Source organism: Pichia membranifaciens, assembly GCF_001661235.1.
Source record: "Pichia membranifaciens NRRL Y-2026 unplaced genomic scaffold PICMEscaffold_3, whole genome shotgun sequence".
NCBI lineage: Eukaryota > Fungi > Ascomycota > Pichiomycetes > Pichiales > Pichiaceae > Pichia > Pichia membranifaciens.
Genome location: NW_017566984.1, coordinates 178,549 through 199,009, shown reverse-complemented (window position 1 = coordinate 199,009; position 20,461 = coordinate 178,549). Strand labels below are relative to the sequence as shown.

The window sequence follows — 20,461 nt, the reverse complement described above, 5'->3', positions numbered from 1 at the left end:
GAGATAGGTGGAGAGAGAATGGCTAGATAGACAAACCGATATAGATAGCGCTGACATGAAAAAGAAGAGCGAGGGAAAAGAATAGAGGGACCTGCGGGTTGGAAAACGTCAAAAAAATTTTATCAGAAAAGTCGGAGGGTGGATGGAGGTGGTTGTGGGTTGATGAAGGCGGAGGGGAAGAGAGAGACAAGGTGAGCAAGACAGGGAGAAGAACAGGAAGAAAACAAAGATGAAGCTCGACACAACGTACATGCGGTACCTGACGGGGGACGACTGGCGGGTGTTGCAGGCGGTGGAGAAGGGGTCGTACAACCACGAGGTTGTTCCGACGAAGCTGATCGGGCAGCTGGCGCATCTCAAGAGCGGGGTCGGGAACACGAACAAGGCGATAGCGGACCTTGCGAAGATCAACTTGATCTCGAGGCTGCGGAACGCGAGCTACGACGGGTACCGGCTGACGTACAACGGGTTTGACTACGTGGCGTTGAAGACGCTGCACGTGCACGGGGGCATCGAGGAGCTCGAGCACACGATCGGGGTCGGCAAGGAGTCGGACATCTACAGCTGCCGCACGAAGCAGGGCGAGCAGCGGGTGCTGAAGATCCACCGTCTCGGGCGGGTGAGTTTCCGCAGCGTGCGCAACAAGCGGGACTACCTGCAGATCGGCAAGGGCGGGTCGTGGATGTACCTGTCGAAGTTGGCTGCGCAGAAGGAGTACGAGTTCATGCGGGCGCTGCACGGCGCCGGCTTCGACGTGCCGACGCCCTACGACTGCTCCCGCCACCTGGTGTTGATGGAGCGCATCGAGGGGTTTCCCATGAGGCAGCTGTACGACCACCACGACTACCGCGGCCTGTACTGCGGCCTCATGCGCTTTGCTGTGCGGCTGGCGTGCGAGGGCCTCATCCACTGCGACTACAACGAGTACAACATCATGGTTGTGGAGCGCCCCGGCCACGGGGACCACTCTGCTGCCCCCGACGCCCCCGCCAAGCCGCCCCGCGACTTTGTCGTCATCGACTTCCCGCAGTGCATCAGCATCGAGCACCCCGACGCCGAGTTCTACTTCTCCCGGGACGTTGCCTGCATTCGCCGCTTCTTCAAGAGACGCTTTGGATATACTCCTGCGCGCGACGACCCTGCCATGCTTGACACCGACGGCTTTGGCGACGGTTTCCGCTACGGCTACCCGGTCTTCAACCGCGACGTGAACCGTCGCGGCGACCTCGACGTCCAGGTCAAGGCGTCCGGGTACCGGCGCCGGCTGGACGCCGAGGACGTGGACTTGCAGGGCTTGGGCAGCTTTGCCCGGGGCAGCGACGAGCCTGCGTGGGACAGCGACGACCACAGCGACGACCACAGCGACCACGCCAGCCCCGACGACTGCCACGACGACGACAACGAGAAGATCATCCAGGCCTTGAGCACCGGCGTGGGGAACCTCCACATGGACCGTCTGGGCAACTACGTGCTCCGCGACGAGTGAGCTGTCGCGGGGCAACTCGCGCGGGGGCTGAGCCGCCCCTGCCGTTCACCCCTGGCCGTTCCGCCCGTGCACCGGTGTAATCTGTACAGTTTTAATAAATAGACACGAGCAAGACACGAGCGGCGACGAGCCGCAGCGCGCAGCGACGCGCCGCAGCGCCGCTGGCCGCGCTCAGGCCACCTGTGCAGGCTGCGGCAGGCTACGCAGGCGGAGTCCGGCGGGAGAGGCGGGGCGGGGAATGCGCGCGGGCCGCTAACGCCGGCGGGGGCGGATGGGGTGCGGCAGCCAATGGGCGGGCGGCAAGGGCCCGGTGGGGGTGTGCAGGGGGCGGCGAAAGGCGAGGGGGTGCGGGCGGCAGAGACGCACCCCGTGTTGCGAAGACGTGCCCGGGCCAGAATGGACGAGAGGCCGGGAAAAGGAGAGCAGGAGGGGCGGGGGGCAGCCCGTTGTCGATGGCAGTGGCCGCCGTGGTGGTGCTCTTTTCTTGCCCTTGTCGTCTTCTGTGCAAGTGGCGCCAGAGGCATTGGGTGCCCGACTCAGCACACACAGCGGCACACACACCTACACACACACCTAACCCCCCACACCTAGCCCCCCCGATGTTCTCCTCCGCATTCAGAAAGCAGGCGCTCAGAGCCGCCAGAGCCACCAGACTCCAGTCCACCTTCGCCGTCCCGGAAAAGCAGATGGGCGTCATCTTCGAGACCCACGGCGGGCCTTTGGAGTACAAGGAGATCCCCGTGCCAACCCCCAAGCCAACAGAGATCCTCATCAACGTCAAGTACTCCGGGGTGTGCCACACAGACTTGCACGCCTGGAAGGGCGACTGGCCGCTCGCCGCCAAGCTCCCGCTCGTCGGAGGCCACGAGGGCGCCGGTATCGTCGTCGCCAAGGGCTCGGCGGTGCGCAACTTCGAGGTCGGCGACCTCGCCGGTATCAAGTGGCTTAACGGCTCCTGCATGTCGTGCGAGTTCTGCGAACAGGGCGACGAGTCCAACTGCGAGCAGGCAGACTTGTCCGGCTACACGCACGACGGGTCCTTCCAGCAGTACGCCACCGCAGACGCCATCCAGGCCGCCAAGCTGCCCAAGGGCACCGACCTCGCCGAGGTCTCCCCCATCTTGTGTGCCGGTGTCACCGTCTACAAGGCCTTGAAGACCGCCGACCTCAGAGCCGGCCAGTGGGTCGCCATCTCCGGTGCCGCCGGCGGCTTGGGCTCCCTCGCCGTCCAGTACGCCAAGGCCATGGGTCTCAGAGTGCTCGGCATCGACGGCGGAGACGCCAAGAAGGGCTTGTTCGAGCAGATGGGCGGTGACGTCTTCATCGACTTCACCAAGTACCCAAGAGAGGACCCAGCCAAGATGATCGCCGACATCAAGGCCGCCACCAACGGTCTCGGCCCGCACGGTGTCATCAACGTCTCCGTCTCCGAGGCCGCCATCTCCCAGTCCTGCGAATACGTCCGTTCCACCGGTAAGGTCGTCCTCGTCGGTCTTCCAGCAGGCGCTGTCTGCAAGTCCGAGGTCTTCCAGCACGTCGTCAAGTCCCTCCAGATCAAGGGCTCCTACGTCGGTAACAGAGCAGACACCAGAGAGGCCCTCGAGTTCTTCTCCGACGGCAAGGTCAAGTCTCCAATCAAGATCGTCGGCTTGTCCCAGCTCCCAGAGGTCTACTCCTTGATGGAACAGGGCAAGATCTTGGGCAGATACGTCGTCGACACCTCCAAATAGGCGTCCCCGTCTCCGCCCCGCCCTAACGACCCTTTTTATTTATTATTTATACTTATCTACTCTTATTGATCAACGAACCATCCTTCTGGACCTCCACAAGCTGCCAGCGCCAAGAGCGTGTTTTTCCGACTCTGCTCGCCGTCGTCCCCTCGGCTATCTTTCTCCTCATCTTCCCGCAACCTATCCTTCTTTCTCTGCTCTTGCTCTGGCCTGGCCTCCCGGCCTTCTCACCTCCCCATCCAACCAACAATGTCTACCGCTTGGGAACAGCACAAGTTTTCCTTCTCCCCCCGTGCCCGCGGCTGCTACCTCGTCACCGACGAGGTTGTCCGCAACATGCCCTCCCTCAAGGAGTACACCGTCGGCACCGTCAACCTCTTCCTGCAGCACACGTCCGCCGCCATCTCGCTCAACGAGAACTGCGATCCGGACGTGCGCACAGACATGACCACCGCTCTCAACAACATCGTCCCCGACGACGAGGGAGAGGTCTTTGTCCACACCGACGAGGGCCCGGACGACATGTCCGGCCACGCCAAGTCCTCCGTCGTCGGCGTCTCGCTCACCATTCCCATCTCCAACGGCCGCCTTGCCCTCGGCACGTGGCAGGGCATCTACCTGATGGAATTCCGCAACTACAGACACACCAGACACTGCTTGGCCACCATCCAGGGCCTCAAGAAGTAAGCCCAACGGTCATGCCCGGCCATGTCTGGTGCATGTCATGACCGTGCCGGCGAGGAAAAACAAAATAGGGCCGGTGGTGACAATTTTCATTTTTCCTCTTCCCTACTTGTGCTTTTCTTCTCTTTATCTCCTCTCTTGCCTCTCTTCCTCTAGCTTTATACCCCCCTGCAACACAAAAACTTTTCAAGGGCGCCGTCTCCACTCACCAGCCATCCTTTACAAATCATCCTCCTCAGGGGCGTATATAGCAGCTTTCACCATACAGCAACGAACCCGCAAGACACTGCTGCTGCGCTTCTTCTCCCGTAGTCACAGCTGCCGTTCGCCAATGACACAGGTCAACACCCCCTCGAAAGTCAACATTCAGATGCCGGAGCAGATGCTCTACAACAATGGCGAATCCGTTGTCAAGAAGTCCAGCGGCCTCACGCGAGTCCGGAAGGGCCAGAGCGAAAAGGAGTATCTCTCCCAGAGAGACGCTTTCTGGACAACGGGACCGCTCGTGCAGAACCACACCTTTGTCACCCAGTACGTGGAGGATCTGTTTGAGCACGAAATTGACAGCACGGACTTCTCCGTCACAGAGCAGTCAAAGCACAACAGAGAGACCATCATGCACGGTCTCGAGAGATTGTACTTCCAGCGGCAGTACGAACAATGCTTGAAGGACATCGGGAAAATCAAAGACAACATCCAGCTGCATGATCCGGACCTCGATCTCCAGGCAAAGAAAAACAGAAACATCAAACGCATCCTCTCCGAACTCGATAACATGTCCGAAATGTGCGTCCAGAAACTGCATCTGCGAAACCAAGAAAAGCTCAACAGCATATGACGCCGCCCATATCAAGCTTACACAGAACCTTATAAAAGAACCCCCGTTTACTAAATATATATCCTAACCTCTATCGCTCCAACATTCCGCTTTCGTAGAACACTGTCGTCCTCTCCCTCCTCTTCCCCCGGTACATCTTCTTTCTCCTCCTTGTCTGTCTCCTTGCAAACAAACTCGTCTAACACCCCTACACTCTTGGTGAATATGTCCACCGTGCACTTCTCCTCGAATTTGAAATGGAGTCCGAGGTTGACCACCTTGTCTATGGACTTGCCCATCCCACGCACAGTGATGAATTTGCACTTCAGGCTGACATTTCCCCTTCGTATCAGGTTGCCTTTTTTGTTCGGTATCTCCTCAAACTTCGACATCATCTTCTCAATCCGTTTTACCGCAGACATGAACGGCGTACTCGACTTGACGTACACCGTTGTGTCCAATTCCGTATGCACATAAGGCCTTAAAGGGGCGTGTTTGATCAGTTTTTTCGAATCATATCTCGGTATCTGGCATTTTTTGCTCATATTGCTTATCTGCCTCTTCTAACCAGTCTCTGTTTTTTACAGACATCCGAGATTTCCATTAAAGTGTCGGCAGATAGGTCAAAGGATCAAAAAAAACACCAGCAAAATAAATTTCCTGTCTTGTTATTACATAATCCGTCAAGCAATCCCAACCTTTTGGCCTTCATTCACATCATTGTTCAGGATCTAAATGCTCTACGGCTCTGTAGAAGGTACTCTCCAATACAGCTACCACCACAACATATTTTCCAACTATGGGGGATTGGCTAGACATATATCGAAACGAAAATAACCTAGTGCAAGTTCACCTTGCAAATAAAAACCTCAAGCTTAAACAGCCACAGGGATATACGGATGCTGCCTTCAACGATATGGACGATGGGAAATACCTTCCTGTCAGTAAGAAAGGAGTGCAGGGAAAGGCTGCAGTGAATCATAACAAAATACAGAATCATGAGCTCAAAGAGTTCAAGAAAAAAAAAATGTGGGAACTGGCAACGTCTCCTTCAAAATCGATCATCATGAACATTGGTATGTCGTACATGTCACCGAACGATATCCAAGTCATTCCCATCATGATGCTTTTCATGCTTTTTATCAATACATTTAAAGAAATGTTTGTGGTGAACGTGAAGTTCAAACAACTTGATTCCAGTATTGAGTCTGAAATTGATTCTTACGATGTGAGTATCATGAAACTCATTTATATACTATCGTGCTGTGGAAACCTGCTAGTCGGGTTATGGAAACTATACTCAATGGGCTTAGTTCCAAACAAATCGAGCGATTGGCTGGGATGGGAACAGCCCTTGAAAAGCGCAGAGGTCTTTGTATAGAACAAAAAAGCAAAAAACTTGTCATCAAGGTATATAAATCTACATCGTAATCTCACACTAGTAATATGCTGGGCAGGGTCACTCTCCATTGCATGTGACTTCTCGTTTCAAGACTTTTTGAACTGGAAGGTTGCAGTTCGTTTCAAACCAAATATTGATCTCATGTCGTCTTGACTTGGGTCCATGCTTGACACAACATCATTGTCTACTGGACTGATGAGCGTCCCATCATCCTCCACTTCCGGCGTAGGAAGCTTGTTCATTAATGAAACAGCCTCCTCGGGATCGACCTTATTGTACTTCCGCAATCTGATCTCATCTTGCTTGTAACTATCTAGATTCCCCTCATTCAACAATTCTATTATTTGCTTCAATTTTGTGAACATGTTTTTCAGCGGCTCCAACGTCGGGTCGTCGGCATTCAAACTTGAGTCGTAAAACTTGACGATGGAAGATTCCACATAGTTAATATCCAACTGGAAATTTTTGATGGAACTTTCAGTCAAAACATCGGACTCAAAAACAGAATCATTCAAAAACTTGGCGATTTTGTCCAGAATTTTGAGAAGCAAGAGCGATTTGATGGATTCAGGTAAGTGAGAAAAGTTCAACTTGAAGGAGTCTTGTAAGAATTCTATCAAATCTATCAGACTTGTGTTTGGATCACTCCTTAGTTCGTCTGAATCCCAGTTGAAATCAACCATATCGAACAAAGAATGCACCTTGACATCGATCATATTGAACATACTCTCAATCGCTAGACGTCTAGTCTTCTTAAACTCTTCAATAGAGTTGAGTTTGATCAAATTGGAGAAATTCCTCGATCTCATAATATTCTCATTATTGGAGTAATTTAGGTACTTCTCTATCTCGTAAATGGAACTTGAGTAGAAATCAAGGTTAATCAAATTTTGTGAAACGACCTCCTTATATGTCGAATGAATCTTGTCGTCTAAATCTTTCAAAATAATGTCAATCAAAATCTCATCAATAGATCTCGATATGGTTGATATTATCATGTTATTTTCACTGTTGTAGTATTTGGAAATAAAAGTGTAAATTTCATCAATAAAGTCCTTTAGCAATTTACATGTATCCAAGTAAATGGATGAAAAGGGAACGTTCATTGGAAACTTTGGATTTTGAACATGAAAAATATAGAACACTTCATTTGAGACTTGGTTGAACTCTTTCAAAGAGTCAATTACCAAAGGTTGTGAGTTGTCATCGAGGGAAATACGTTGGTAGCTAGTCTTGAAATTCTCCACCAATCGCTTGGTTGACACCTTGAATATTTTCAGCAGAAGTTTATAGATCGGTTCACAACTGAAGCTGTAATTGGTTAGAATCTGATAGAATAATCCTACAATATCATTCAATTCCATCAAGTCACCCAAATCAGTGTCATGATAATCAATGTGATCTGATAATACGGGTAAGATCTTACCCAGGATCAAATTGAACGTGCTGTTGACTTCTTTCAAAGACCGAAGCTTAAAGCTCGTCTTCTCATTCACAATTTTGTCAATAATAGAAAATGAACAGACTGAGAATAGATTGATCCGCAGCGACTCGTTACTTGAGAAAACATTGAACTTGTTAATGGAATCTTTGATTGGTATGAAGAGGTGATCTATTCTTCTGACCATGTCATTTGCGATATACTCCTTCAGCTCATCAATCTGGTCTAATTCGTCAAAAACCAGGATAGAATGGAGCAATGGTTGTAAATCAACATTGACTTTCATCAGCGGATTGAAGGACTTATACTTGTTTGGTCGAAAGGAAAGCTCTACGGGTGAGTTCACTTTGTAGTTTATCAATTGTAAATTTTGTGATTGCTGTTCAAACCACTGCTCATTTATGGCGTTAAAGTTATCGAAAAGTAATTCTCCAACCTCAGACAGGTTCTTTTCGATGCTCAAATTCAACCACCGGTTTAGCTGATTGAACGTTTCATCAATAATGAGCAATTTGAAGGAAGGAAGAGCTTCGAAAAACTTGTTTATAAAATCGAAAACCTCCCCTTCTTTCAAATAGTTGGTGGATAATGACTGTAGTAGTATCAATGATCGGTAGAAATCTTCACTTTTGATCAAATTGAGAATCTTGCTAGTGAGGTTTAGCGTTTCAAGACAGGAATTGATCTTGTTATTTGTCTCTTCTATTCTCTGTTTTGACTGCTTGAGATTGTACACTTTTTTCCTTTCTTCCAATAACAATTTTCCCGTTTTGTTCAAGTTTTTGTTGATGACCAATATCTGTTTGCTGATATTATCCGAGGTGTTGACTATCTTGTTGATGGCTTTTACGGAGTTGGTGATATCGTCGATAGAGTGGAACGATATTTCTTGTAGGTCTGCATCCTTCTGAGTAGTTATGGTCTCCAGCTTGTCCACCAAGTCGTCCAATGAGTTCTTGTTCAGTAGTTCTGACTTGATGATGGGGATGAACTGGTCGATGTATTCCTGCGAACTCAATGCATACTCAATCAACTTGTCGTCGTTGTTGGCGTTTGTCTTCACCTCGTTATCCTTGACAGGCATGATCTGAATCTCTCGTGTCTGTGCTTCTCTCCCTCTGTTTCTCCTTCTCTCCCTCTCACGACAATGGCAGCGATGTTCCCATGAAGAACGCTGATGAGTCGGTACATACAAACACGATATACATCTCTGCGAGTATGGGTGCTCGGCTCAATTTGGCAGAGACTTTCGACATTCCGTTTTCACGAGCCCAACGGTGAAGGTGTTGGCTCTCTTGTGCACTCAGTAGCATAATGAGCTCAGAGAGTCTTTATACAAGCGTATAGGATACATCAACAAGATTCATGTCTGCTACTATGAACCGTATCCTGGTGTTTGGGCCCGAAAACTACGACAAAATCGGTTTTGTGAGAAGGCTCTTCCAGGTCGGCGAAATTGGCGAGGAACAGATTACGCGTGGAGACACCCCAAGGGACAAACAGGGAGGTCTCATCATCGAAGACCTTCCACTCCAAACCAAGTACTACAAGACGGATGTCGGCGTGTTCATTGATGAGCCAGAAACGAACGATCCGCAGAATTACGTGCAATGGATCGAGGAGCTCTCCTCGGACGAGATGAGCGAGTTGCGGGAGCAGATCCAGCTGCTATTTGTTCTCTTCCCAGGTTCCGACGGCTACGAAGAGTTCATCTCCGGTCCGTTGGACAAGCTCAATGCTCTCCTGGATGCCGAACACTGTGAAACACACAAGGAAAGTTTGCAGTGGGACGGACAGATCCTTGCCATGGACACGGCGGATGCCTCTCTTCTCGCCGAAGCCCAGAACGCGATCCAATGCGTCGTCTGGCGAAACATAGAGCTACACGACGACGATCACGACGTTTTCGGTGCCTTAACCACAAGACAACATGGTAACGGCCATCATCAAGACTTGGCGAGAGACATGGACCTGGAGCTCCGGCATTTCGAACAAGACCTGTCCCGCTTACGTAATGCCCGGGCAGGTCGTGCAGGGGCCGTTGGGGAAGACGGAGAAAGAGGAGGCCTCTCTGCTGAAGAGAAGCAGTTGGTGGACACAATCCTAGCCCGTGTGCTCGGAGAGGGGCCTGTGTGAGCCCACGCAGAATCGAATCGAGAATACGCTAAAGGAAGATGAACCGCATTGCCAAAGCTGCGTACTCGGTGAACCGAAGCCTTGTGAACACGATCAAGTACGCCAAACAGGACCAGTTGTATCTCCACCAGTTCAACGCGGGGCTGACGGCGGTGTCATTCTCTCCAGACCACAACAAGACCCCCATCGGCACGGTGCAGACCAGCGGTGCAGAGGATAAGAACTTGGAGAACCTTGTTCTCTCTGTACGGAATTTCAAGGAAAACAAGGATTTCTTTCCCGTGTTGCACAAGGCGTTCTTCGAGAACGTGTACGACGACCAGACGTACATTTTTGATGCCATGAACTATCCGGGCTCGTTTATGGCGATCGGCGACTACAAGGTTGTATTGGACTACATGAACCAGCGGCCGGAGCTCGCAAACACTTTGGGGTTCGTGCATGTGGACCCGGAGGGTGTCATGGAGAGAGGCAGCTACGAGAAGAACGACATGTACACGCTCTGCAACATCGACGGGATAGTAACCTTGTCGGAGAACATGAACGAACAGCTACAGAAGTACCTCTGAACGAAATCTTTGTAAGTTTACACAAACACACACACGCGAGTGGCATAGCACGCCCATCTACTGAGCCTGTATAAAGACGCATTTGCAAGCATTTAATGATCCCCTGTATCTAATCAAAATTTGATGTAGTCCTCGAGCATGTTGATGAGCAAGGGGCCTTTGTCCCCGTTCTGGACTTTGTCCACATACGCTTCCAAATTCTGGTCGGTTCGCAATATCACTAAGTCCAAAGAGGAGATGAACGGAAGACGGTTCTGCTCGTTAATTGCCATGATAATCGCATGGATGATCTTGGTCTTGTTGTCGTCGTAGTACAGATGGAACTCGGGACAGTTCCGCGGGTTCTCGTGTGAAAACAAGACCGAAACTTGATCGATGTAGTACTGGCAATCTTCTTCCTTGAAAAGATTCTTGAGTTGTGACGCAAACTTCACGCATTTCAAGATGTCTGTCTTCTCCGAAATGAGCATCCGAATCAGCTTCAAGATTTTCAACCTGAAGTTGATTTTCCTGTAGGTCGTAAAGAAGCCCGGGTACTTTGTCTCCAGCAGATTTCTCACCTTGAGGAGTTCGTCTGCCATCACGTATTTTTTTACCATCTTCTTCAAATGACACAACTCCAAAAGCATATTGTCGGCCTTGCCGAGTCCCGCCATGTATCCATCTTCTGGGTCTTCTTTTCTTTTTAAGGCCTTCAAATCCTCTTGCATCTCCTTGACTGTATCCAAATATCCTCCGTACTTCAAGAATCCGATAACCAACTCATCGACATAATGTGTTAAATCAAGGTCATTTTTGACCACCTTTTTATTGGGAAGGCTGAACGGTGGAATCTTGGAAAGCTTGATCTTATCTACGAAATTGTACTTGTTTTTCTTCACGTATGACTCTATATCAAACCGGAATCCCTTTTGTTTGTCCTCCGCATCGCCCAAGTTTATTCTCACCTTGCACCATGATCCTAAACTCACACTGGGAACAAACCCTCGCACGTTTTTACGTCCTTCAAAGCTCTTGTCTAAGAACTTCCCGAGGGACGGCAACTCAGACACTAAAAGCCCATTTTTGGTAATGAAAAAAACATCTCTGTATAGGTTGTATCCCATGCCGACCACATCGCCTTTGCCAAAACGACATGCCGACTTCTCAATTCTTTTGTCATTCCATAGCGTGAAAATGCCGTTCTTGCCATACCACCCTACGGCACGATCGTCCGTCCCCCGCAAATCAATCATTGAAGAAGACGTGTAAGCTATGTTTTTAATCTCATCTTTCACATAGCCAATCACAATGTCGCATTCGTCCTCAATGCCTTTGATGACCGTGATCTCGTAGTAGTATATGCACAACAACGGAGACACGTACGAGTCCAAAGGTATTGTAACAAAGTTGCTCTTGTTGTTCCCTCGAGGATAGAGATTGAACATTGTGTTTTCAATGAGTTCTGTGCCGACAGTTTTCTCGTCGTCAGATAGATTGACCTTGGTTTCTGTTTTCGGCATATCTATCCTCGTAGGTAACGACAAGTCCTTGACGTTGAGAGGATGGTTCATCACCCAATCGTCGTCGAGGTTGTTTCTGGAGTTCCAATTTATGTTGCCCTCCATGTAGTAGCTGCCATCGGTGTTGCTGATCTCCGTGGCGCCGCCAATAGAGCCCAGTTTGCTGCTGCTCAATAATGAATGGTTTCCTGCAAAATGTGAATCGCCTGTACTGTACAGATCCTCCTCTTGGGATATGATGTTCATGTTCAACACCTTGTTCAAATAATCTTCGTTCCTCACACTCCCGTCAAAAAAGTATCCCGGATACCTTCCAAGATACCCCAGGCTAGCTAGATATGATATTTTCCGCCATCGAAGGGCGTCTGGCAGCATATCCGGAGAAGTGTTAGACAGCTCATTTTCAATGTGATTTGAGAGAAATTGAAACTGGATGTACCGTGGAATCAACCTGTCCTTCGGCTGTTGCTGTATCTCATGCATGGTCATGTCCTGGCTAGTGGACCCCGTCATAAAACGTCTGCCATCCAGAGACGTCCTCGTCCCCGATAAGGGCCTCCGCTGTTGTGTGACCTCATATGCTCAGCTGGTTGTCGGCCGGCTTTTTTTATCTCGCACGGATTCCCCAAAAGAAAAAGTGTTCCGATGGAAATAGGCAACGCACAGACGTATCTGGATAAAACGCAATGCCATCCCGGAATAGCTTTTTGCCAGCTCCAACTAGCTGGACATTGCAGAAAACAACGATGGGGATAACGTTGCCAGATGGAGCAGGCTCGATGAAGAGGAACAAGCTGCTTTGGCCGGACGAACTGGACCCCCAGAGTGCAAATTTCAAAAGGCGAAAGCCGTCCGAAAATGACATCACAGATGAGACGGAGAAACCCGGTGAAAGGTCTCTGACCGAAGACGAGTTGATTGAAAAGAACGCCATACCGCACGAGGTCATCTGTAGGTTGAAGGACTTCTCGTTGTTCAGCGATGCTCCGAATGACTTTTTTATACATTTGTCAAAAGTTTTGCGTTTGGTCCAGTACAGGCCCCAAGAGTATATTGTCAAGCATGGGGAGCCTGCAAAGTCAATGTACTGGATCTTGCGGGGCACTGTTGGGGTCACTTCGATGGACGGGGAGTCTGTATACGCTGAACTTGCTGCAGGCTCCTTTTTTGGTGAGATCGGGATTCTGTTCAACTGCCCTAGGACAGCCACAGTCGTTGCAAGAACCAAAGTTTTGCTCGGTGTCTTAACAAAAGACTCTTTGATCAAGGTCTTGTTGGACTATCCTCGTATAGAGCAACTTATACGAGATGAAGCCCAGGAGCGTTTGCTGATGCAAGAGAAGAAGAAGGGCTTGCCCAAAATGGCCCTGCCTGCAATAAGTCGGAAAGTATCTGTGTTTCGCCACGGAAGTAGCACTCAACACGATACACTGTCTGCAGATGACCCAAATGCGACCAATAATTTGATCAACATTTCCCAGGTCGCAAATGACCATGACCAAGTACCGGGGCCTTCTCTACCTCCAGTCTCCACGTTACTCAATCTTGTCGAAGGCCAGAACATCACCTCTTTGGGTTCGTCAATCCCTCCCATAATAATTAGCACCCCAGATGCGGCAGTTACAAAAATGAGCAATACTTCGGAAGCATACGAAATACAAAATAGACGATCCACATTCACTTCTATCGATGATATTGATAACTCCTTTTCAACTCGTGAGTTTCTTTGTAGTTTAAAACCGTTTGCATCCCTACCGAGAAATATCATACATGAATTGGCATTGGATGTCGAAGTTTTAAGATTTAGACCCATGGAGTATATTTTCAAAAAAGGAGACTTAAGTAGGGACATCTATTTTGTTGTATACGGTGAAGTTGAAGTTATTGACGACGGGAAAACATTGGCCAGGCTCACCTCGACGATGTGTTTTGGCACATTTTCCTTCCTATCGGTTTTCAACGGGAATGCCTTAAAACCGAGGTCAGCAAGTACTAGAACAATTTCAGATTGTGAAATTTTAATGATAAGAGCCTCTTCATTAGATTCAGTTTGCGAGAAATACCCTGTCATTTTTGAGGAGTTCAAAAAGAGCGTGGACTCAACGTTACTATCGTTTGAACATCCTCAGACTTCAGATGAGTCAAACATTTTCAAGAAATTCAGTTTTAACAACCGAAAATCTTTTTCAGAGGAAAAAACCAATGATGTCGATCCTATTGTTGCGGGCAATTCAAATGTTCCAAAAAGAGAAAGCAAAAGCAATGGAAGTCCAGCGCCAGCCTTCAATACATTCTCTTTCAATGCGACAAAGCATGGTCGTGAAACAGAAAAAACAGATTTATTGACAATGCCTCCACTCAACCCTATTGGAGGGTCGATTCAAAACTTTTCCAATTTTCAGAAAAGAAACTTCCAGTATGCTCCCCTGGATTTTAGGCGTCGGCTCTCTAGCATCAATATGGGAAGACGGAGGTCTTCTGTACTCAACATTGGACCATTACCAGACACTATCTTCCTTAAGGTGTTTCAAACCTTGGACCTTAAAACATTAATGAAATGCTCGAGAGTTTGCATGCGATGGAAACAACTGATTTATTTGTCCAGCTCACTTTTCAGTAAGTTAGATTTGACTCCATATTGTAAAGAGCTCGACGATAACTCAATTATCCAAATAGCTAAACTGGTTGGTTCAAGACCACAATATATCAATATCTCAAATTGTTACCATATCACTGACGAGGGATTTAGTTTTATGGTCAACGAAGTAGGTGGAAGGGGGAATATGAAAGGATTGATAATGAAGAACAATTGGAATCTTTCTGCAATGGCAATAATGGATTTGAGCATCACATGTAAAAATTTAACAGAATTGGACTTGAGCAATTGCAGGAAGGTTAAAGATGATGTTATAATGAAAATAATTGGGGACAAGCAAGACTATAGTGTGGGGTGTCATCACTTGCAAAATTTGTCCCTCGGCTATTGCAAGTATTTGACAGATAGGACAATGAACCATATTATCAATAATACGGAAGATAAATTGATGAGTCTAGACTTAACAAGGTGCACGACAATTACAGACAACGGATTTTTGGATATGAACAATCACAAATTCTTCCGTCTACAGAAACTCGTCTTGAGAGATTGTACCTTTTTGAGCGATAGAGTGATAGAAAGAATCTCAATGTCATGCCCAGGCTTGGAGAAATTGGACCTCATGTTTTGTTGCATGTTAACAGATTATTCGTTGAAACTGCTAGGCTACGGGTGTCCAAAGTTGATTGATTTGGACTTGTCGTTTTGTGGTGCCGCCGTCAGTGACTATTCGTTGAAAGAGTTAAAGTCATTGGTCCATCTCAAGTACCTATCCATCAAGGGTTGTGTCAGAGTTACCAGAGAGGGAGTTGATTTTGTGCTGACAGAAATCAAGAGTTTGAAGGAGCTAAATATTTTACAGTGTTCCAGGGTTAACATTTTTCGAGGCGTCCAGGTGGACCCATTCGATAAATCGAGCGGATGCAACTATAGCTATTTGAAGATCAAACCGCATGGGCGGATAGTCAAGGTCAGGGTTTAAAAGACAATGTTACTATTGATCCTTTTTGTATTTCTGTTTTTTTATTATGTAGAGTAATGTAATGTTAATGTAAAGTTATCGATAACAAAAATCGGAAATTAGAAGCATAGTTCATGGTTATGTATACGTTATGTGCGGGCTCAAAAATCAGTTTCTCGCTTCTTTCTGACGTCTTTGGAGATAAACATCTGTTTGGTAATTTAAAAAAGCAATACAGGAAACACGGACACATGTTGGCTTATTACGAAGGGCTGGGGAGCTTGGTAGTCCCAGGAAAAACAAAGCACGCATTCCATTAAGGGAGAGACATGAGTTCGGAGACAGACAAAGGGGGCAGGTCTGTATCCAGTGTTAGTGCATTACTAGAGACTCTTGGATCAAGGTACACCGAAAGAGGTCAGGCTGTAACTGATAGTGAATTTGTGAACCCTCTGAGTAAAGGTCAGGCGGCTGGCTTTGAAACCAAACCGATACAATCTCACACAAAAGACAATGAGGGCACTGAAGGGTCTGTCTCCTCTCGAGATGGCCTGAGGGCAGGTGAGGATACTAATACTTTCAGCAACTATGCCTCAATAAAGAACAATGCAGAGGATGGAGATGGAAGTGAAAATGAGTATGGGGATGAGTCTATAATCTCTGATAAGCATTCGGTGTCAAGTTCGGAATCAAGGTCTTTACAGAATTCAAATGTGAGGTCTTTGAGCCCAAATTCAGAGGGATCCAGGCGTAGAATGTTGGCTTGCAAACGCTGTCATTCTCTTAAGGTCAAATGTGTTCCTCTGGATACCTCGGTTGAATTCAGTACATGTAAAAGATGTTTCAAGAGGAACATATCTTGTGAATATAATACTCTCCATAAGAGGAAAAAGCCTGCCCCGTTAACCAACTCGATGAAATTTAAAATCAAAGATGACGAGATTGGGAAACTAAGAGAGGAGCTGAAACGGAAAGATCGATTGATCAAATTGTTGAGGGGATTTACCGATGAAGAAGAGGAAAAAATGGTTTCAGAGATATCAATGCACGATCGATTGAAACTATACGGCAAAGAAATCAATGAGTTAGAGGCTATGTTACCAAGTTCATCTAGCAGTAGTCAATTTATATCGAACTCGGAAAGACGTGTGCAATTAGGCGAAAGTCAAATGTCATCATTAGATATAGTTGGTAATAACATTCTAACCTTTCAGCAATGTGAAAAACTACTGCATCTTTTCTTAAATAAAGTTTATTCCAAATTCCCCTTCATTGACTTGCCCTCCACACTAACTGTGGAGTTTCTCAGAGAGCATGAGCCATTTATGTTCATAATCATGGTGTATATCGGTACCATTGCGGATACTGAGCCATCTGATATTTCAGTGGAATCTCAGTTGCAACTTGAATGTTTGATATCTAAAACTATTGCTATTCATGCTCTAGTCATTGGAAACAAAAGCATCAATTTACTAAAAAGCACAATGCTATATAGCTTGTGGTACACAGCTCCAGAATTGTTTCATCAAAGGAGATATCATCTGTTTTCTTCCTTCTGTGCTTCAATGGCGCATGATTTAGGGGTTAGCGGACGACCTTTTTTCTTCTACAACAAAGATGATGGGTTGGTGAAGAAGACTTCCGTACTTGGTGACCTTCACACTATAAAACTAAAGGCCCTGATTTTGGTCGTTTACATATCTTACATGTCAACCTCTCTTTTTTTGAAAAGAGTTATATTTTTTCAATGGACAGAATATTTGGACAATAGTTGTGTACTTTTGGAAGGCTCAGATCTCAGGTCCTATAGAATGATTGCACTGTATGCTAGAATGAATCACTTGATGGAGACCATATACTGTGAAGTACATAAACAATCGGAGCAAATTACTGTCTTAGAGTTGTCGAGCACCAGAAATAAATTGCAACTGGTTGAGTACTTGAATCAGTTGAATGGTTTGAAACAAAAGATTTCAGACAATTTCAGGCAAAATTCCCCAGACTATAGTTCACTCATGGCATATATGTATTCTGTTCAAGCATACTTGTATGAACCTGCTTTGCAGACATTGATCAACTCAAAAGAATATGTCACTCCGGAATACAAAAATGTCTTTTTCTCAACCTTGAGCCAAATCTGTGAATCATGTTTACTTTCTTTGAAGCATTTCAATCAACTATCCATAGAAGACATGACTAGCAATCCGTTATTTCACGTCTCAAGAATTCTCTATACATCAGGTATGTTGCTCAGAATTAGATACTTGAGCTTGACCATTCCAAAGAGTGGAAAGGCAAGCTTATTCACTGAAGAGTGTATTTCAACTATCAGAACCTTGACTGCTAAAGTAGAGAAAACGTGCAAAATGTTTCCAAAGAACCATGCACTTAAGAAGGTTGCGAACGTCTTGGGTTTATTTGTCCACACATGTTTGTCTCAGTGGTATATTTCTTACAAAAGCCTCTCTAAGGAAATTAAGAAGCATACACCGCTATTCGTTGATCCACTGTTTGACTCCGACGCAAATCCTCAGGGCAAGCGTCGTGCAACAAATGCCATTGACAAACCTGGTAGTGCTGCCAGTGGAGATGTGAGTCACAACCCAGCCATGAGTCCAGATAACAGCGTCATAAATGGTACAAAGCACAGTGCTGCGTTCAAGCCACTCATATCATCGTTGCTTCAGCCGCAAACTGACGAAACCACAGGACCGATTGCATCCTACAAGTATGGTTTGAATTCACAACAACATAGAGGTTCGGCAGTCTACTCTGTTGCACCTTCACCTCCCACTCCTGTCTTACACATAGCATCGAACTCGACAGGTATCCCAGACGGAAGCAGACCGGATAATTCAATCATGAAATTTCAGTCTACACCTGCATACAACAACATGAACTTCAACTCCAGCATGAATGTGGGGAACTTGGGTAGCATGCCAATGGAGCAACAGCCAACTGGTTTGGACCAGCTGGCCGGTATCGCTGTGGGCGACCTCGGAAACGGTGCAGCCACCAACTTACCTGGACGGGTAGGCAGCATAGAAGGTATCGAAAATAACTGGGAGTTCCAGTATATGGCTTTCAACGACGAGTTTTGGAGTGACTTGTTTTTCGGCAACGGAGAGTCCTTTACAGGCCCCGTTGGAAGCAACAACGGCATCATAGGGATGGATCCGACGCCGCTTAATTTACAAACGAATAACTAGGGAGGTTACGGGGCACCAGCACGGAGCATATTGGCTCGTTTTGTTTTCTTTTTTTCTTTTCCTCCTTCTTCATTTTACCTGCTATAATTTTTTGTGTTAACTAGGCTCTTTGTATATCAATGTGTAAACTACCAAGACAGACAATGTTTGGAATAGTTTCCTAATAGGGATACGGCTCATGCTGGCAAAAAAGTTGCGTCAATTGAGCGCGTCATTTGCGTGACTTGCTTTCTGCCATGGTTTTAAGTGCGGTGCGCGGGGTTTCTGCAGGGCCTTGCAAAAACGTGTACACCCTCACACCTCAAGCATGCGCGCACTCTCACCTTTCCGGGGGACCACACAGTGGAACCGCAGGCGACGGCGAGGAAGCGGTTGATGGCGGTGATTTTTTCGTTTCATTTACAGAAAGTGGTGGGCCACCTACATGCTGTACGTATGGGGAAGAGGTCTTAGAAGCTCTGCTACCAAATCAACAACACCATCGAAGTATACAAAATGGTTGCTGTAAGTACCTTGTTAAAATACGGGGTGGAGTCGACGAAGAAAGTAAAAAAGAACCGAGGTTTCAGTGAGATTTAACAAGAAAAGTTCAGGAGGATGCCAAGGAATTGAAAGGTGTAACCGAATGCACATGGGCAATGGAAATAAGCAATAGCATAGCACATCAAAAAGCACATTTAAACAGGAGGAAGCCAAGTGTTTTCACATCGCTTCAGCATGGGTGTGAAAAATACAGTATTTTCAATAAAACGTCAAGAGCATCTGGTGCCAAAGATTAGTTGATCGAGCACATTAAGCCAAGAACATGCGGAAAACAAAGAAACACGGCTTTCCAATTCTCAATGCAGCAAACACATTCACAAACCCAAACATTTATTTGCATATTCCTGTTTAATTCTCACCTATACCGGAAAATGAAGTGGCATAACACTGGAGAACAGAAACCGTTCTACTGACCTTTTCTTTGGGCGCTGACTCAAGCCCGCCCTTCCTTGGATGAAATCTGACGACACCGCTGCAGTGATTCAAGCAAATAAATGAAAACATGATACTAACAATTAATTTTCCCATCCTCTCTTCATTTACTTTTTTTACAGGAAGCTGCAGTCGCTAAGAAGACCAGAAAGACCGCTAGACCACAACACTTGAGAGCTAGCTTGGTTCCAGGTACCGTCTTGATCTTATTGGCTGGTAGATTCAGAGGTAAGAGAGTTGTCTACTTAAAGCACTTAGAAGACAACACCTTATTGGTTTCTGGTCCATTCAAGGTCAACGGTGTTCCATTAAGAAGAGTCAACGCAAGATACGTCATTGCCACCCAAACCAAGGTTGACGTTGCTTCGTTAGACTTGGCTAAGTTTGACGTTGCTTACTTTGCTAGAGAAAAGACCAACAAGAAGTCCAAGTCTGAAAAGGACTTCTTCGGTGACAACGCTGCAAAGAAGGAAATCAAGTCCGAAAGAGTCCAAGACCAAAAGGTTGTCGACAAGGCTTTGATCTCTGAAATCAAGAAGACCCCATTATTGAAGCAATACTTAGCTTCTTCTTTCTCCTTGAAGACTGGCGACAAACCACACTCCATGGTTTTCTAAATAAATGGTTATGATTTTTTACCCTATATATAATTAAAAAAAAATTAATACAATTAAAAATTTTAGATACGCTGTGACATTCGTTTCATGATTGTTCCTTCACTTTTGCTCTTTTAGTCCTGTCATTTCCGAGGTTTCAACCAAAATGCTCCACTTAACTTTAGCCTCTTATCTACCAAATTTTACCATAGAATCACGTGTGCTTACATAACGTCAATTTTCCCAAAGAAGAAATTTTCCCTTTTTTCTATTTTTTTCCAAATGCATCTGAAAAATTTTCTATCATACTCAAGAAAAATAATCTTTATTTAACTCTATTAAGTTCTTGCTTCAGAC

General features: G+C 46.6%; 12 protein-coding genes across 12 annotated transcripts; 9 read left to right on the top strand and 3 right to left on the bottom strand.

Annotated features, from left to right (window-relative positions):
- Window positions 1-229: 229 nt before the first annotated feature.
- PICMEDRAFT_72361 (hypothetical protein) lies at window positions 230-1,486 on the top strand (the record flags this gene model as incomplete). Its single annotated transcript, XM_019164175.1, has 1 exon — window positions 230-1,486. The coding sequence occupies one exon, from the start codon at window positions 230-232 to the stop codon at window positions 1,484-1,486; it is 1,257 nt and encodes a 418-aa protein (XP_019017391.1).
- Window positions 1,487-2,085: 599 nt separating this feature from the next.
- On the top strand, window positions 2,086-3,216 carry PICMEDRAFT_72360 (hypothetical protein; the record flags this gene model as incomplete). The annotated part of the gene is made up of 1 exon (XM_019164174.1): window positions 2,086-3,216. The coding sequence occupies one exon, from the start codon at window positions 2,086-2,088 to the stop codon at window positions 3,214-3,216; it is 1,131 nt and encodes a 376-aa protein (XP_019017390.1).
- A 249-nt stretch (window positions 3,217-3,465) lies between these two features.
- PICMEDRAFT_72359 (hypothetical protein) lies at window positions 3,466-3,903 on the top strand (the record flags this gene model as incomplete). Its single annotated transcript, XM_019164173.1, has 1 exon — window positions 3,466-3,903. One exon carries the CDS (start codon window positions 3,466-3,468, stop codon window positions 3,901-3,903), a length of 438 nt encoding a protein of 145 aa, XP_019017389.1.
- Window positions 3,904-4,231: 328 nt separating this feature from the next.
- PICMEDRAFT_72358 (hypothetical protein) lies at window positions 4,232-4,738 on the top strand (the record flags this gene model as incomplete). Its single annotated transcript, XM_019164172.1, has 1 exon — window positions 4,232-4,738. One exon carries the CDS (start codon window positions 4,232-4,234, stop codon window positions 4,736-4,738), a length of 507 nt encoding a protein of 168 aa, XP_019017388.1.
- Window positions 4,739-4,788: 50 nt separating this feature from the next.
- Window positions 4,789-5,262, bottom strand: PICMEDRAFT_72357 (hypothetical protein; the record flags this gene model as incomplete). Its single annotated transcript, XM_019164171.1, has 1 exon — window positions 4,789-5,262. One exon carries the CDS (start codon window positions 5,260-5,262, stop codon window positions 4,789-4,791), a length of 474 nt encoding a protein of 157 aa, XP_019017387.1.
- Window positions 5,263-5,708: 446 nt separating this feature from the next.
- Window positions 5,709-6,068, top strand: PICMEDRAFT_24199 (hypothetical protein; the record flags this gene model as incomplete). The annotated part of the gene is made up of 1 exon (XM_019162342.1): window positions 5,709-6,068. A coding segment is annotated over one exon (360 nt), but the record flags the coding sequence as incomplete, so codon positions are not given.
- Window positions 5,914-8,883, bottom strand: PICMEDRAFT_16186 (hypothetical protein). The gene has a single exon (XM_019161118.1). It carries the CDS (start codon window positions 8,642-8,644, stop codon window positions 6,206-6,208), a length of 2,439 nt encoding a protein of 812 aa, XP_019017385.1. The 5' UTR covers window positions 8,645-8,883; the 3' UTR covers window positions 5,914-6,205.
- A 42-nt stretch (window positions 8,884-8,925) lies between these two features.
- On the top strand, window positions 8,926-10,265 carry PICMEDRAFT_72354 (hypothetical protein; the record flags this gene model as incomplete). The annotated part of the gene is made up of 2 exons (XM_019164170.1): window positions 8,926-9,560; window positions 9,731-10,265. The coding sequence occupies 2 exons, from the start codon at window positions 8,926-8,928 to the stop codon at window positions 10,263-10,265; spliced, it is 1,170 nt and encodes a 389-aa protein (XP_019017384.1).
- A 113-nt stretch (window positions 10,266-10,378) lies between these two features.
- PICMEDRAFT_58623 (hypothetical protein) lies at window positions 10,379-12,256 on the bottom strand (the record flags this gene model as incomplete). The annotated part of the gene is made up of 1 exon (XM_019163308.1): window positions 10,379-12,256. The coding sequence occupies one exon, from the start codon at window positions 12,254-12,256 to the stop codon at window positions 10,379-10,381; it is 1,878 nt and encodes a 625-aa protein (XP_019017383.1).
- A 241-nt stretch (window positions 12,257-12,497) lies between these two features.
- PICMEDRAFT_16181 (hypothetical protein) lies at window positions 12,498-15,399 on the top strand. The gene has a single exon (XM_019161117.1). It carries the CDS (start codon window positions 12,514-12,516, stop codon window positions 15,343-15,345), a length of 2,832 nt encoding a protein of 943 aa, XP_019017382.1. The 5' UTR covers window positions 12,498-12,513; the 3' UTR covers window positions 15,346-15,399.
- Window positions 15,400-15,588: 189 nt separating this feature from the next.
- On the top strand, window positions 15,589-18,675 carry PICMEDRAFT_51735 (hypothetical protein). The gene has a single exon (XM_019163157.1). It carries the CDS (start codon window positions 15,654-15,656, stop codon window positions 18,531-18,533), a length of 2,880 nt encoding a protein of 959 aa, XP_019017381.1. The 5' UTR covers window positions 15,589-15,653; the 3' UTR covers window positions 18,534-18,675.
- Window positions 18,676-19,028: 353 nt separating this feature from the next.
- PICMEDRAFT_72350 (hypothetical protein) lies at window positions 19,029-20,125 on the top strand (the record flags this gene model as incomplete). The annotated part of the gene is made up of 2 exons (XM_019164169.1): window positions 19,029-19,101; window positions 19,641-20,125. The coding sequence occupies 2 exons, from the start codon at window positions 19,029-19,031 to the stop codon at window positions 20,123-20,125; spliced, it is 558 nt and encodes a 185-aa protein (XP_019017380.1).
- Window positions 20,126-20,461: the final 336 nt, after the last annotated feature.

Bases quoted from the DNA above. Each gene is read 5' to 3' on its own strand.
- PICMEDRAFT_16186 (XM_019161118.1), bottom strand. From the start codon at position 8,644: ATGCCTGTCAAGGATAACGAGGTGAAGACAAACGCCAACAACGACGAC.
- PICMEDRAFT_16181 (XM_019161117.1), top strand. From the start codon at position 12,514: ATGGGGATAACGTTGCCAGATGGAGCAGGCTCGATGAAGAGGAACAAG.
- PICMEDRAFT_51735 (XM_019163157.1), top strand. From the start codon at position 15,654: ATGAGTTCGGAGACAGACAAAGGGGGCAGGTCTGTATCCAGTGTTAGT.